The 17,874-nt window shown below is 36.5% G+C and overlaps 1 protein-coding gene across 1 annotated transcript; it reads right to left on the bottom strand.

The window, feature by feature from the left end:
* Window positions 1–11,121: 11,121 nt before the first annotated feature.
* On the bottom strand, window positions 11,122–12,171 carry LOC133871573 (protein Ycf2-like). The gene has a single exon (XM_062309001.1). The coding sequence runs from the start codon at window positions 12,169–12,171 to the stop codon at window positions 11,122–11,124; it is 1,050 nt and encodes a 349-aa protein (XP_062164985.1).
* Between the last annotated feature and the right edge of the window lie 5,703 nt (window positions 12,172–17,874).

Genomic DNA, 17,874 nt, shown 5'->3' with positions numbered 1-17,874 from the left:
GAAGAAAAATATATTGGTTTATCACGATTAATGAATTTTTTATTTTTTATCATAAGTGTTTGTTAAGAGCGATTTGTTGAATAAACGTATTTATTTTATTCTATGTTTTGGGCTATTTCATAGTGCATGCCGATTTTTCTTATGAGTGGATCCCCCCACCCCACCCCCCAACTTGTTGACATGGATTAGAGGTTTTACTTGGGATGATGAGAGAAAAGAAAAAATAAAAATAGGAAAACGAAGTTCACATGCCCGAGAAAGGGGAGCGGCTTTTATTTTTTATTTGGGTATTAATTGTTATGATTATTAGTATTAGTATCTTTTTTTACGACGAGGACAATAACACAACCAAGAAGCCTATATTTAATTGTAAACAACATTTTGTAGTGGAAGTTGTGACAGTGAAATTGAACAAATAGGGGAAGTCATGTAATGTAATGTAATGTCATGGAAGTTAGGTACTATGATAAAAGTTGAGCTTGGTGGTTTGTTCGATTGCTTGAAAATCATCAAGTTGTAATGAGATGTCAATACTTATCAAACTATATCTTTTATGTTGAATTAATTTCACATTGTCCCATAGGTTTTACTTTATGTTTATTATCAAGTTAGAATGAATGAGAAGTTGTGAAGTTTATGTTACTGTGAAGTCAAAGCCTAAATTAGGCTTGTCTTTTTTATTAGGGGAATAAGGAATTAGTAATAGAGATTCGAAACTTGCCCTTTCTTTTTTAATTCTAATATCTTACTTATGTCTTGATGGTATGTTTGCAATGATGAAAGGTTGTCCCAAGTTGTTACTCTATAAGAACATAATTCTTTTATATGCAAGTCCCCACCGCTTAAGGCCAAAATCTTGCTCTTTGTGCATAGTAACCCTATGGCGGGTCATTCGGGCTATGAAAGAACCTTACATAGAGCTAAGAGGGATTTCTATTGAAGGGCATGTGAAAAGACCTGAAAAAGTTCATCAGGGAATCTGATGTTTGTCAACAGAATAAACATGAAAATGTTTCTCTTGGGGGCTTACTCCAGCCCCTTCCAATACAAGAGTTTGGGCAAACATTTCTATGGACTTTGTGGAAGGCTTACCCCTCTCTCAAGGTCACTCTGTAATCTTGGTAGTGGTTGATTGCCTATCAAAATATAGTCATTTCACTACCCTCTCCCATACTTATACTACAGCTACAATAGCTCAATTGTTCATCTCTCACATCTTCAAATTACATGGCATGCCTAGTTCAATTGTCTTTAATAGAGACCTTATTTTTAATAGTGCCTTATGGAATGAGCTTTTCAGTTTGTAGGGCACATCTCTCAAGATGAGCACTAGCTACCACCCTCAGATAGATGGGCAAATTGAAATTGTCAATAAATGTCTTCAGAACTACTTGAGGTGTTTCACTCAAGACAGGACTAAACAATGGACTTCATGGCTACCTTGGGCTGAATACTGGTACAATACCACTTGGCATGCCTCTATTCAGATGACTCCTTTTGGAGTTGTCTATGGTTTACCCTCACCCTGTTTGCTTACCTACATTCCCGGGACAACACGAGTTGAGGCAGTGGATGAAGTACTGCGCAATCATGCGCAAATCTTGGCTCTCCTCCAACAAAATCTGTAACAAGCCCAACAGGAAATGAAGAAGTATGCAGATTTGAAACGTCGTGAAAGAACCTTGGAGGTGGGTCAGCAAGTTTGCCTTCGTTTGTAGCCTTATCGGCAAACTTTTGTGGCTTCCCACAGAGCCCTTAAACTTTAACCTAGATTTTATGCGCCTTTCTTGGTCATCCGCAAGGTGGGTGCTGTTGCTTATGAGTTAGATTTGCCCCCTGAGGCTCGAATCCACCTGGTGTTTCACGTTTCTCAGCTTAAACTCAAGCTAGGATCTGCTTCTTCTGCTCTACCGAAGCTTCCTTCAACGGATTCCCACGGTGTTCTTCAGCCTCTGCCTGTGGAGGTGTTAGGCCATCGTTCTCGGCCTAAGAATAATCGCCCGTTCATCGAACTGCTTATCCGTTGGGAGGGTCAATCGATGGATGATGCGACTTGGGAGGAGTTTTACAGCTTGAAAAATGCCTACCCACACCTTGTGGGAAACCTCTTTTAAAAGGGGGGAGTGATGTCACAGACTCGTCCAACAGCTACTCTGTAAAAGGAAAGGAACAAGAAAACTGAAAGAAGAAGCAAAGAAATTGATAGAAGGTTCAAGAACGTTCCTTGGATATGGATGACAGCTACGAGATGATGGCATACATGGCAACACCGGAATGAAGCTAAACTAAGTATGGGTTACAGCTGGAAGCCAATAAGGAGGCTGTTAAATGTGCGGAATTCTCTTCGCATGCTTAATACAGTGTTGTCGTTTTAGACTTTGTAAGCTGCATTTTGGTTACTTGTGATACAAGTCTTATTGTAAGAACAAATATAAATAGCAGAAGCTAGTAGTTTTCACTAGGAGATTGTAATATTTTGTTGAACTTGGTAGGAAGGCATCCTCAAATTTGCATATATTAATTCTGAAAAATTAAATGGACTTCTAATTTAACAGTGTGTGTGAACAGTGTGCAAAAAAATATTAAATGGGGAATTAAAGAAGACAAATATTTTGTTGACGAAGTGGAAACTCAATTAAGAGAAAAACCACTCCGGGGCAGCCAAACCCAGGATATCCACTAGTCAGAAGACAAGACTAGATACAAAGTAGTAACACTCACATACCCTTGATGAAGTGGTTGTACCTTGCTCTCTAACATGTAACCCAACACGAACGCTTCCCAACCAGGTCTCCAACCTGAGGGGGTCTTCAATGGAATCATTTACCTTAGGGTCAACCCCTAAGATAGACTTCACAGTTGATCAAATCACACACCGGCAAAGCTAGAGAGCTAACAGATCTTCAATATCTCCCTAAACACCTTCTCTAAGCTGTAGAGAATTCGCCACCGAATTCTGTCTTGAAAGCATGCTTCAAGCCTCTTATTTATAGGCTTAGGAAGCTCTAAATTAGGTCAAAAATGGATTCTGTGGGACGCGCGTACAGACGGGAGCCTTGGCCGTCCGGACGTCCTAAGAATTTGGAATATTGGAAGACGGAAATCTCGGAATAAAACTGCTTTTTGGTCCCGGAAATTCTGATTCACTAACGAACCACACAAAACACAAATAAACGCGAATTTTTGTTTGGGCGTAAATAAATTGTATCATATAGCAGTTATTTTCATCAAACGAAATAAAATCACGATGTTCTAAGAATTTGGAATACTTGAAGACAGAAATCTCGGAATAAAACTGCTTTTTGGTCTCGGAAATTCCGATTCACTAACGAACCAGACAAAACGCAAATGAACGCGAGTTTTTGTTTGGGCGTAAATAAATTGTACCATAAAGCAGTTATTTTCATCAAACGAAATAAAATCACGATGTCCTAAAAATTTGGAATATTTGAAGACGGAAATCTCGGAATAAAACTGCTTTTTGGTCCCGGAAATTCCGATTTACTAACGAATCACACAAAACGCAAATGATCGCGAGTTTTTGTTTGGGCGTAAATAAATTGTATCATATAGCAGTTATTTTCATCAAACGAAATAAAATCACGACGTCCTAAGAATTTGGAATATTTGAAGATGGAAATCTCGGAATAAAACTGCTTTTTGGACCCGGAAATTCCAATTCACTAACGAACCACACAAAACGCAAATGAACGCGAGTTTTTGTTTGGGCCCGGAAAGTAATTTTGGAATTTTCTGCAGGGCCGTCCGGATGGGCAAATCTTTCCGTCCGGATGGATGCCGTACAAACGCTATTAATGACCGTCCAGGTGCTCAATTTATAGAACTTTTTCTTAGATTTCCAACGACGTCAATTTCATCCCAATCCGATATTTGAGTAAAACGTTATGACCAAAATACCCGAGGGTGTCCGGACGGCATGACCGAGCGTCCGAACAGTCAACTGCAACCGCCTTTCCAAAGTAGCACTGAAAGCTTCCATGACAGTGTTGCCATAGCATCCGGACGGTTGCACTTCGACTGTACGTAATTACCATAATAAGGCTTGGAGCGTCCGGACCCTGAAGACTGATGTCCGGACGGTTGAACTGGTGCACGTAATTTCCATATGTGAAGCTTGATCATCCGGACCATGAAGACTGACGTCCGAACGGTTGAACTTAGAGTGCACGACTTGCCTTATGGAGGACATCGTCCAGACGGGAGAAGCTGTCTTCCCATAACTGTGTCTTGAAGAAGAAACCCTAATACTTGTCAAACACTGAATGGCATCTGGACGGTATAACCATGTCGTCCGGACGGATGTGCTGGAACACTGGGATCTTCTCGAACTCTGAAGAGCATCCAGACAATTTGCCATTACATCCGGACGGCTGCAACCTTGAAATGTTCGAAGCTTCTAGACATTGATGGGCGTTCGGACGAAAAGATCTCGTCGTCTGGACGGATGTTGCTGACTGATTAGCGTCTGGACGGAATACCACGTCGTCCGGACAGCTGACAGGGAACCGAAATAAACTTCCTTGAAAACTTCACAGAATCTTCTTGAAGAACATAGCCGAAGAGTAGACTCTAGATAAAGCAGCATCCCTATGAAAGCAGCAACATTAAATAGAAGTGATTTTGTCCAACAGAATGCAGCCAACACAAAAACTAACAAACTCCCCCTTTGGCTATTCTGGGACAAAAATCACTTGACCAGTTAAAAATACAATCCCGCTTCAAATCAAAAATTACTCCCCCTTTTTGTCACAAAAGTACAAAGGGACAAAGGGTAAAACAGAGTAATGAGAAAAACCACACAGCAATTACTCCCCCTCAATGTCTCAGAAGGACAAGGGTAAACCAAGTAAAAATATCCACAGACAAAAACGTTCTAAAATCCAAAACAATAGGAAAGTAGAGAAACGTCTGCAAATGGCCCAAAAAGAGGAATAAAAATCCTTCAAGTACCAAATCCTGCCGATCCACTGAAATCAAGTAACGGAGAGCAAACCGTATAAAAAGCTGGATTTGTACTACTTTGGCTTTAAGCTCAGGAAACTGGGAACCACGGACTGAAAACCCTTCAATCTCTTGATTTTGCGAAGCCTAAAACTGGTTATCCGCAGATTGACATCCTCTAAGCAACTGGTCTGCAAGATAACTTAGGAGAGTCACCACTGAACCTCAAACTGATGTAGATCTGAGGGAATGCTACGGAAGGCTTTGGATGAGCTAGGGGGAAAAGCTCATCTTAATCCTGAGACCTTTGGAATTTGAACATCCAACTTCAACAAAAGTCAGTTTTCCAAAGGATCCATCTGTCAAACATTGTGCTGGGAGCCGCTGGATGTCATATTCCTGAATCAAAATCAACCAGAAATACCTCCAAAAATACCATTAGATCCTGTTAGTTCCAAAAATAATGTGGTATTTAAGACGGCTGTCAAATGGATGCCAAAGAGAAATATAAGCAATGCAGCTACTCATAAGGCATAAATATATCAAGATCAGCCCAACACACAGACATAGAAGGATTTTCATGCACACTATCTCAAGAAAATATCCCAACAAATATTCCAATATTCTAAAAGCACAAAGACTTAAAAGAATAACGGAAGACACAATGAAGATCATGGGATGAGAAGAGATGAGCAAAAAATGCCAAAATCTCGGGAGAAATCCACGAGAAAAACACACAACATGATATGTTAAATCAATAAAAAAGCAAAGATGTGTATATGGCAGAGAAAGAGAAGCAAGTCTTAAACCTATAGAGATCCTGTCCGGATGTGCAACTGCTAGGTCAGCATATGGCAAGACTGCTCTCGTATAGACGAAGAATAGGTCTGTCCGAATGCTTCACACTTGAAAATCTGAAACTTGAGGAAAATATGCAGAAAAATATTTTTCCCAAAAGTTAGCTTCAGAACACGCATGTATAATCAACTGATAAAGCAGTCAAATAGAATTGCAAAAATATGCAAAGATATAAATGAGAGTTAAGTATTCAATAAGCACAAATTTTCCTGCTGATAGAAATTTTAAATAGATTACTCAACTCATGCAATGCGTGTGTGTGTGTGAAGACTTTCTCAATTAGGTATGAAATTCACTGATATGACAAAAAACAACCAGATTTTCCAAACAAGAAAGAAAATCAATGAAAGATCAGTCAAAAGTCAAACCTTATCTTACTAGGGCCTAGCCACCCTCATCTGATACACTCCCCCTAAGATGCAGCACCTAATTGTTTTACTTGTACCATGAAAGACAAAGTAAAAATTTTACTTGTACATAGAGGGCAAGGCATATAGCAAATTCAGCACATAAGCAGTGAATATACAATTTAAAAGTGCATAATGCATATGATTTACTGCTTGATTCTTATGGTGCTGCAACCTAGAGAGTGCCAGAATTTTTAGGCTCTTGGTTCAACTAGCATGTGGTCAATTTGACCATCTTAATCAAAGACCTCTTCTATTATCTAGAATTTCTAGAAGCAAAAAGTCAGAGAAGGAAAAGATGTACCTTAGAGGAGTCTTAGATAGTGAACATTTTCATCGCATGAGGAAAGTAACTATCTATCATTAAGATGCAACAGGAAAACTTAGCAGATATCATGCATAAACTCTCAATCATATATAAGCAGATTTAATCAATGCACAATGAACTGAGATATCAGGCAAAAACACATGCAATATTTGAAAAACTATCAAAAGAAAGAAATAAAGTTCCGCATCTTCTCCCCAATTTTTTTTTTTTATGGTTGAAAAATGAGACAGAAAAAAAAAAAAAAAAAAAAAAAAAAACAACAACAAAGACATGCTTATGGAAAAGGAAATGACATCTAATCCCAGCATGTAAGGTAAAACCAAACCTGTCCTCATGGAGAGAGGTTTAGAAATACCAAGAAAGAAAAGCAGCCGCCCGACGTGCTTTAACTGTCATCCCCAAAAAAATATATCTGCAGATGTTTCTCAAGAAAACTAGAAAAAATATGGGGATAGAATAAAAGGTTCCTCAAATAGAATGCAAGGCATGAATAAGATATGACATGATAAACGATGCAATGCAAACATACCTGACATGCACTAGGATTTAGGAACCAAAATCCTAGGCATGGGAAGACTTCGCCTTTACTAGGAGAGTCCACTTCCCCTCAAGGGGTGAATGGTCTCATCCTTCTTAACCCATACCTGCTTGACTCGTGGCGGTAGCTTGCAGGTCTTGCCCATGTTGTCCATTCTCCTTAGCATACCTTGCATCAGGCTCAGAAACCCTTCATAGTCATGATAGCTAATGGGCTTCTGCGGCTTTCTCTTGTAGCGCCTTGATATGTTCTTCTTTGATTTGCCACTCTGATAGGCAAGAACAAACTGCTACTGATGCCGTGGAGCCTGAAGCGCCATAGGAGGTAGAGTGCCTGATGTGGCTGTAGTTGGCAGCTTCCACTGAACCTTCGACTTCTAGAGTTGTGGGCATTTGGATCGGATGTGACCGATGATGCCACAGTGATGACAGGTAGGCAAGCTTCTTTTGTTTGAATGCTTCTTTGTATTTTCAGCAAAATTATGATTAGCATTCTTACAAATAACATTGCCTTTACCTTTTACATGTCTCCTATGCGGAGGGACATATTTTGCTGAGGAAGAATCATCAACTTCACTTTTCCTCATAGCATCCTGCTTAATCCAAGGCCTGTGGGATTTCAATAAATAACAATTTGGCCTAATATGACTAATTTTCCCACAATTATGACAAGAAGGAACAAACTTACCTCGTGTTCCTGATTCCTTGGGCTTGGGCACCACACAATTATTCAAGCAAGAATTATCCAAACAAGCAGTGTCTACTATCACAGGCTTAATAATAATGGAATCTAATTCAGAATTAGAAGCATGTGAAGTAGAAGCACTCAAATCATTAACAATTAAACCAGGCTTGTTAGGAACATCTAAATGAATACAAAGCATGCTCTTCAAATTATCACTTGAGAATTTTTTCAAGAGATCATCAGATTCTTTTAATTTATTCTTAAGTGTATCAATAATGTTAAACAACATGGTATTTTCAGATCTCAAAGAATCAATCAAAGCATGTGATTCAGACAATTTCATAATTAATGACTCTTTTTCTTGCTTCACCTTTTTAGCTCTTTTTGTGAAATTTTAGAATGTTGAGCATTCTTCAATTTATTAAAAACCTTAAAATAGCTTAATATCAGAATCCTCATTAGATAACTGAGAAGAATTCATGATAAAAGGTGTAATAAAAAAATAGAAGTCATAAAGAGATGAGGATCACACTCAGGAAATAAATCCTAAACAAAGTGTACTCGCTCTGATACCAATTGAAAAATTAAATGGACTTCTAATTTAACAGTGTGTGTGAACAGTGTGCAACAAAATATTAAATGTGGAATTAAAGAAGACAAATATTTTGTTGACACAGTGGAAACTCAATTAAGAGAAAAACCACTTCGGGGTAGCCAAACCCAGGATATCCACTATTCAGAAGACAAGACAAGATACAAAGTAGTAACACTCACAAACCTCTGATGCAGTGGTCGTACCTTGCTCTCTAACGTGTAACCCAACACGAACGTCTTCCAACCAGGTCTCCTACCTGAAGGGGTCTTTAATGGAATCCTTTACCTTAGGGCCAACCCCTAAGATAGACTTCACAGCTGATCAAATCAGACACTGGCAAAGCTAGAGAACTAGCAGATCTTCAATATCTCCCTAAACACCCTCTCTAAGTTGTAGATAATTCACCACCGAATTCTGTCTTGAAAGCATGCCTCAAGCCTTTTATTTATAGGCTTAGGAAGCTCTAAATTAGGTCAAAAATGGATTTTGTGGGACACGCGTCCGGACGGGCAAAGTTTTTCTTGTCCGGAAAGTAATTCTAGAATTTTCTGCAGGGCCATCCGGACGGGCAAATCTTTCCGTCCGGACGCTATTAATGGCCGTCCAGATTCTCAATTTACATAACTTTTTCTTATCTTTCCAACAACGCCAATTTCATCCCAATCCGATATTTGAGTAAAAAGTTATGACCAAAATACCCGAGGGTGTTCGGACGACTTGACCGAGCGTCCGGACGTCAACTGCAACCGCCTTTCCAAAGTAGCACTGAAAGCTTCCATAACAAGGCCACGTCTAGACAGTGTTGCCCTAGCATCCGGACGATTGCACTTCGGCTGTACGTAATTACCATAATAAGGCTTGGAGCATCCGGACCCTGAAGACTGATGTCCGGACGGTTGAACTGGTGCACGTAATTTCCATATATGAAGCTTCATCGTCCAGACCATGAAGACTGACGTCTGGACGGTTGAACTTAGAGTGTACGACTTGCCTTATGGAGGACATCGTCCGGACGGGATCACACATCTTCAGGACGGTAGCAGCCGTCTTCCCATAACTGTGTCTCGAAGAAGAAACCCTAATACTTGTCAAACACTGAATGGCGTTCGAATGGTATAACCACGTCGTCCGGACGGATGCGCTGGAACACTGGGATCTTCTCGAACCCTGAAGAGCGTCCGGACGATTTGCCATTACGTACGGACGGATGCAACCTTGAACTATTCGAAGCTTCTAGACACTGATAGGCGTCCGGAAGGAAAGATCTCGTCGTCCGGACGGAATGTGCTGACTGATAAGTGTCCGGACGAAATACTATGTCGTCCGGATGGCTGACAGGGAACCGAAATAAACTTCCTTGAAAACTTAACAGAATCTTCTTGAAGAACATAGCTGAAGAGTAGACTCTGGATAAAGCAGCATCCCTGTGAAAACAACAACATTACATAGAAGTGATTTTGTCCAACAGAATGCAGCCAATACAAAAACTAACAAATTCCAATTCTATTTCGTTCATCAAATCATTCTATCTCGTCCTTCCAATTCCATTTCAATTCCATAATCTTTCCTAGAATCGTATATACATGGGGACCATCCTTGAGGGCTAATGGGTTGTTTGCACCACGTTAACATCTGCGGTGGTTATTGGGTTTGATGGCATCGGTGCGGTAGCTCCTTGAAGTTGTTGTTGGGTTTTTGGCTGAAAGAAATGACGTGTGAATTTTGGTTGAAAGCCAAAATTTCAACCAAAATGGGTGTCTGTTAATTTTGAAATTCAAAATTTAAACAGGTGGTATGTTTCAGGCCGTTTAATGAATTGCAGATCCAGCAATTTTCCCAATCCCAAAATTTGAACCATTTTCGAGCACTGTGCTTCAAACACTCATGTTGGAACTAACACTATTTTGTTAGTCATGCAATTATTGTTGGTTGAGAATCTCTATATTTTAATTTGTAGATCTTTGAAATCATGCTGCAAGCTTTGAGAAAGCATTTAGTAATTTAGTAATTTGGAATGATGCCAAATCCAAAGAGATCTATCACATAATAAAAGAAGAAAAGTTCAAAAAATTTGCGCAATAGATATTCAGTAATCCCTGAAAATCAAAAGTTTGGAAATTCTGGCTAAGATTGATTAAAAAATGTTAATAAATTCCTAACATATGATTCTATTAGCCTATCAGACAGATTAAAAACTAATAATTACCAATAAAAAAAATAAAAAAGAGCGGCTGCTAAGAGTGAGATGCAGGACTAGTGCAGCATATTCTAATTAATTCTCATCATTCATCACCAACGATAGTAGAGTGGCTTTATGCATCTAACTCCAACCATAAAACAACATGCCCCAACAGTCTTGCAACCCTTATTTCATGGGACAAGAGTCCTCTCCATTTCATTTGAAATTGATAGTATCTATATTATGGTCAGGATGGCCTAAACTATCATACCACCTAAACAAGATGGAGAATATAAACATGTTGCTCATCGCACTTAACACGCATGTATATTCTTAGAAGAAACAACCCAATATCCTTCAGTTAGCTACATTATCTCCAATCTTTGCTACCGCCTCCAAAATATTTTCATCATCTTCATCTTTTTGATAGAATGAGGGTTTAGAAAAATCAAAGGACTCATTCTCTACAATGTCTACATTTCCATTTGTTGTAAAATCATTCTCCTTGGTAATTTCATAAGCAAATCTTTCCTCAGATACAACAGATGCATCAAGCATTGCTACTACAGACTAAGAACCGCTTAATGCTGCCATTTCCTTATTGGAAAGACTAAAATTGACATCCATTTGCTGATTTTCAGCCTTGGGGCTTTTATTTTGCTCCTCTGAAACAACTTGCAAGAATAATTGCCTTCCATTAGAGGTTATATCAATGACTTGAGTCAACTTTGGCAATGTATCCATTCCATTCGAAGATCCATGGGTTTCCATCAAAATCAATGGTGAATCACTGTGCCCTTTTTGTTTGATATTTGCCTGCTCACCAAAACCAAATACAGAACCTTTTTCTTCACCATGAACATCATCGTGAAAAGCACCATTTTCTACTCTCACACTATTACTCAACTCAGGGTCTAAGTCTTTTACATTAACCATAGTTTGTAGCGTGATATTCAGTTCATTTTTCGACTCTACTTCAATCTTTTCTGCATTCTCTACTTGTTGCTCTTTCACTTTTCTCAAAACTCCAATTTCAAATTCAGTGCTCATAGTTTGAGTGTTCTGAACCACACCACTGGAGGCATTATCACTTTGGTAATGTTCGTTCCTTACCTCAAGGGTATTTCTTTCACCTTCAGTTTGGGCTTGATCTTCAGAAAAGCTCATATCATCAATTTGAGTTTCTTTCCCTTCACCATCTATTTCTTCACTTCTCTCTTCCCTTTCCCTATCTTCTTCATCAACTACATCCTCTGCTTCCTCAAATTCTTCCTCTTCGATTCTCTCTTGATCATGTCCATCTATTTCATTATCTCCATCGCCTCTTCCTTCATCCTCACCTTCTTCTGGTTTACCATCTTCTACATCTTCTTCAAATTCTTCTTTTCCTTCGATTTCCAAAGTTGTTTCATCTACTCGTGGATGAAGGTCCTTCCTCCCAGATTTTATGATTTCAGGTGTCTTTTTGGAGCTCTCCTCATACGCTGTCTTCTTTTCATGGGAAGGTTTGACTTGGAAAAGCAACCAGATGCAAATGGCAAGTAAAAGACATATTTGTATTGCATGCTTCACCTTGAATCCTTTTGTCCTCTGATTTTTACTAGGTGATTGTTTCAACATGGTTGATTCTTGAAAATATGCCTGGAAAATAGCAGGAAATTGAGAACCCAATCAGCATGACTAGGATTAAAAATTTACATGAGAAATAATCAGACAAGAAGTTGATCAATCTAAACAGGCCTGGATTTCACTTGTTCCAAACCAACTAAAGAAACCAGATAGAATCAATGTCGTATAAAACCTAATATAGCTTGTCCCATATTTTTTTTGCTCAAAGAGTAAGAAAAAAGAAGTAAAAATTGGACTCTTTCCTGTTCTATCCTCACTCATACGGCTACATTTGTTAATGCTACAACCACCATGACTTAAAAGTAATGAATCTTTGGGCTTTTAATGTTTTATATCATTTTCTAAAAATACAAAAAATGAGAAAGCCTAATCTTATAGGAAAGAGTAAATTTAATCTTTTAATCAATATTTTAACACTAATCGAAAACTTTTTCAAATGATAGGCTCAATATGGAGAAAGTTTTTCATATCCATGACTACTAAAAAGTCTGAGATTAAATCTATTTTCTTTCTTTCTCCATCTCTTGTCAGCAACCAATCAGAAAGCCAACAAAATTAACTACCGTATGGCAAAAGAAAAGCAAACCAAAGCAAGACAAACACACCTTTGGGTAGCTAAATGACAACTTATTGCGCTGTGAATGCAAACACACACTCGTAGTGAATAGCATTACATAGGAACATTTGTACAGTTATTTTCTCAATTGAAAAAAAATAAAAGCTTAGCGCTATACTTGCAGAAGATTTATACTTCTAACTTAAACTTTCTTCATTTTTTTGAATTCTGCAGCAACTATAAACAACTATAAAATTTGAAGCACCACAACAAAAAAAAAAAAAAAAAAAAAAAAAAAAAGAACAAAATAATGGGATCAAGCCAAGAGTTTAGATTTGATAAGAAAAACAAGTGGAATGGGCCATTTTGAAGGAGACCCAAATGCCCAAAGACCAAAACTAACCCTCTTCTTAAAATTCTTATCAAGTTCTTCAAAGAGTTATGTATGAAATGGATTAGCTCATGGATGGACACAATCCAAACATATTTCCCACCTAAAAGGAAAATCTAAAAGAGCAAATATGCAAATGAAATAGATAAAGAAGAAGCGGGAGAAAGGTACCTGTTGAGTCGCCAATAGTAAATACGAAATTTGAGAAAACTTTTAGAGTATAAGAAGCCTCTTCCTAGTAAGAAGGTTTCTTCTCAGAAACCAAAAGCAGTTAATGATGAAAGAAGACCTTTGAGTGGTTAAGGGGTGTGAATAGTGTGTCCCTCCCTCCCTCTGAGCACACACACAGAGAGAGAGAGAGAGAGAGAGAGAGGGTTTGTGTGTGTGTGTGTGATGGCGGGAGATCAAAGGTGAGCACTAAATCAACTTAGCATCAATTTGGTGGGCAATATCAGGCTATCAGCCACCTTGGAGAATCTAAACGGCTTCATTTCAAGGCATGTATTGTAAGAAAACAAGAAGTCTAAGACTAGGACATATATTTATTTTTCTTTTCTATTTTATTTTATATTATGAAAATGAAATGGCAACCTGAAAGGTCTTGTCAGATGAGTAGAATTTCTCTTACCTTATAATCCTCCTAGCTTCTTTGTGGTTAAAGCTTTTTCCTTTTCACATTTTTTGTTTTTTGTTTTTTAATACAGAAATATTAACAAATAATTTAAAATATTCCAAAAAAATAAAAACTCAAAAAACATGTTTTCAAATAAAAAAACAATGAACACTGTGTAAAAAATATTAACAAACTGAGTCAATTGGTTTTTTTAAACTTGTATACTTTGTTTATTTTTATGCAAAGGTTGGAATGTGTTATTCTCATGAAAGTAATGTTATATATGACACTTTTATCTTATTTTTATTTTAATTTGTGAATGTAGTACTGTAAATCAACCCTTAAATTTCTTTCTTTCTTTTTAGCAAAGGCTAATTCCAAGATCGACTGCAAGTATCACATCAACAAAATAAAGTTATAAACTTATGATTTCTAGTATTTTTTTTTCCGGTAAAAGTATATTGTTTGGTAATGTATGTTATGATGTCCATCCATTATTTCTCGAGTATTATCTATATGTGTTGAGCATTGGGTTGATTGAAACTAAGCATACACAGACTACTTTTCTTTTTTTTAAGAAAATCTCCCTATATCACAAGTCCAAGTTTGCTTTAAATTGGTTTGTATAGTTGCCAGTTGCCACGTCAATATAAAATTACACCAAAATATCTTATTTAGGATAGTTTGTTTCAACCTAAAAAAATACTTTATCTATTTTTTAGTATTTGGTACAGCCGAAAAATTGTAGTCAAACCAAAAATATTTTCAGTTGATCAAAAAAAATCTTCTTTAATTTTCGTAAAATTGTTTTCCTTTTTTAAAACTATAAACCATTTTCCCAAGTTTTAACTTCTTCTTCTTCTTGCACGCACTCTCTCGCAATTCATTCTTCGTTGCCCTCGGAACCGCCATCAATTGCTATCAGAGGTCACATAAACCGCTATCGGCCATCAGAGTTCAACGAAATCGATGGCCGGGACGTAAGTTCATCGAATGCGCCATCGGTGTTCGTTGGAAGTCATCGCTGTCGGCGATCGCCGACCATTGTCATCCGTCACTAATTTTCCATACGGACCATATGACCAAACAAACGAACCTAAGGTTTAATTTTTATTATTTTTTTCTAGGTAATTGCCAGATTCGATTATAAACCAAGGGAAAGTAGAGGAGTTGGGAAAAGGGTCCCAAACGAAATAACATAGGGCGAGAAATGTAAAATAGAGTTAGAGAGCAGAACAAGATAGAAGGCCCAAGGGGCATGGATGTATCATGTAGAAATTGTGAGAAGTTTTCTATCAACCATATTCTGATGAGGCCAAGGTAGGGTTGAACACCGTGGAGAGAGAGTCTAACTAATAATAAAAATAAATTGATAATACTATTATAATACCCCTCGGATAAAAAATTATAAGCAATGCAAACAAACATAAGAGAGACAGAATAGACATCCCCCAAAACTCTCAATAAATACTAATAATAATAATAATAATAATAATAAGGCTATATATAAGACTTTTATTATCCTTTATCCCTCCAATGTAAGAAATTTCATATATGCTCCTAATTCACATTCAATATGTCCTCATGTAGCAATTTTATTCCTCTTATGATTTACATTGTTCAGTATTAAAATTATTGTTTCTTTAATACATGAACTTAGGAATATGTTTAGTTTTAATTTATATTGTTTAAATATAAATTGCTTGATGCCTAGACCTAAGAATAATTAACAATACCATATATGGTGGTGTATGTTTACAGTACTATTCAAGAATACAATGTCTATAAAAGTTATGTCTAAGGAAAGTCTTGAGATTTAAGAGTGTTCTTGTGACCTCCCTTACTTTCTTGGGAACTCACCTAATTGTATCTTGGAAAATACTGTTTACCCCATTTTCATATTGGATTATTTTATTCCTAGGGCTATTTTGGGCATCTATATAGTCATAAGATGCTAATGAAGTCGTAATTATCATAATAATTTTGGGAGAGCCACAGCTTTCCAATTTTAGAATGATAATTGCATCAGGATTACACATATGAACTTCATCAAGAATTTTATTAGATGTTCATGAATTGCATCGTGATTATCATAATAATTTTGGGAGAGCCACAGCATCCCGATTTTATAAATGATAATTGCATAAAGATTATATATGTGAACTTCCTAAAGGAAATTAACATCATGTTGTAATTAATTCATAAATTTAATCACTTATCCCCATAGGGACGTTTTTATTTTTATGACTTAATTAGAATAAGATAGCAAATTTAGTATTAAAGATAAAGTTTCTCTTAGGCCCACAGGTACGGAGAATTTTATTTATTAATGTTTAAATTTATTAGTCTTATTAATAAAGAGTAAATTTCATGCATGATCTAACCTTTGTCCACAGGTAGATCAAAATTTATTATTAAATTGGCATTGGTTAATTTAAATAAAGTTACTTCATAGCATTAAAGTATTTTATTTTCTTGGACATTGCAGCTATTCCTAATACTCTACTTATTGGTAGTTTTATGTTCCAATAGCTTATGGTAATAATTTTTCTGACTAGAAAAGAAAATGTGTTTTTTCACTTGGGCTGTTTGAAATTATATTTGGCGCTCCGTGTGGACGAACTACCTACTCCCACGGAATTAAGTATGCCACATGAGATTATTAAGCATGAACAGTGGGAGTGATTTAATCGCCTAAGTTAAATGTTCATGAAATCTCATGTCACCAAAAGCATCAAGGATTTATTCCTGAATGTTTTAGGGCCAAAGATTTTATGAAGGCTGTTGATGAAAATTTACTAAGTTCAAATAAAGCTTTGGCCAACACTCTAATAGAAAAAGCTTTAAAGATAAACCTTTTACAGTTTTAAAAATGTTTATAATCCCATTATGGGAATAAAGGATATAATTGCTTAACTTAAGTCCCTTAAAGGTTGAGATTTTTGAGTTGTTATTGATCTATTTTATTTTGAATTCTCTCTTCTAAATATGACATTTTATCTTGTGGCATACATAAGGATAATTGTTTGGTAAAGGAACTTCTAACCATGTGTACTCAAGAAGATGAAAGAATCCATAAAGTGCTCACATGGTTACTCATGTTAAGAAAAAGACCGATGAATGCAATCATGCCCAACAGTTAAAGCATGAGAATAAGGTGCCAAGGAATGCTATGGCAATCAAGATACATATTTCTCCCACAATAAGGAAAATTAAGGGCATATAAAGAAAGATTACATGAAGTATGAGAAATGACTTGAAATAAAGGTAATCTCATATATTTAGTGTGTCGTAAATCTCTTTTATTGACTCCCTTAAATATATTGTAGATTGATTCTAGTTTAACAATCTATTTTGTCAACACAATGCAAGATTTTCTTAAAGTGAATAATGTGTTAGGAAATAACACATGTTTACAACTAGGGTTGTTGGGACCTATAGATCAATTTTAAAGATTCAGTTGTGTTTTAGACCATAATAATGTTTTATATATTCCAGAATTTTCAAGAAAATTTAATTTTCTATTTCAGTTTGTTGAATCAAATTTCAATATTATTTTAAGTTTGAAATTTTTTTTTATTTTGGGTGGAATATTAGTTGATGATTTATTTAAAATTTATCTATATCCCAATTTTGAAACAAATTAATTATTTATTTTTGCATATTGATGTTGACATAAAGCGGAGTATGGTAGGTACACATAAATTAGTAATACTAATATGGTATTACCCTTACGGATTAAAGCCATGAAAACCCGTTGTGTATATATTAAACAGGATTTCATTTAAAATTGTCCTTAAGACACCTTTTAAATTCTGGAATAGATGAAAACCAAGTTTAAGTCATTTACACATATGGGGTTGTCCTGTTAAAGTGTGGATTTACAATCTACACATAAGGAAATTAGATTCAAGGACAACCAACAGATTTTTTATAGGCTATGCATTAAAATCCAAAGGATTTAGGTTTTATTGTCCTTCTCATAGTACTAGAATTGTTGAGTCTATAAATGTAAAATTTTTAGAGGATTCTGAACATAGCGAGAGTGCTTATCCTCAAAAGGTTGAATTAGAGAACCCACAAGAGTTGACTAAAGCTCCTTTATCTAAATGACGTTTGATTATGCTCAAGGAA

Source organism: Alnus glutinosa, chromosome 6 (genome assembly GCF_958979055.1).
Source record: "Alnus glutinosa chromosome 6, dhAlnGlut1.1, whole genome shotgun sequence".
In the NCBI taxonomy this organism is placed as follows: Eukaryota; Viridiplantae; Streptophyta; class Magnoliopsida; order Fagales; family Betulaceae; genus Alnus; species Alnus glutinosa.
The sequence above is the reverse complement of the archived record's forward strand: the minus strand, read 5'-3'. Positions and strand labels throughout refer to the sequence as shown.

What these genes read in the sequence shown, in the direction of transcription:
- LOC133871573 (XM_062309001.1), bottom strand. Translation starts at nt 12,171, where the DNA reads ATGTTGAAACAATCACCTAGTAAAAATCAGAGGACAAAAGGATTCAAG.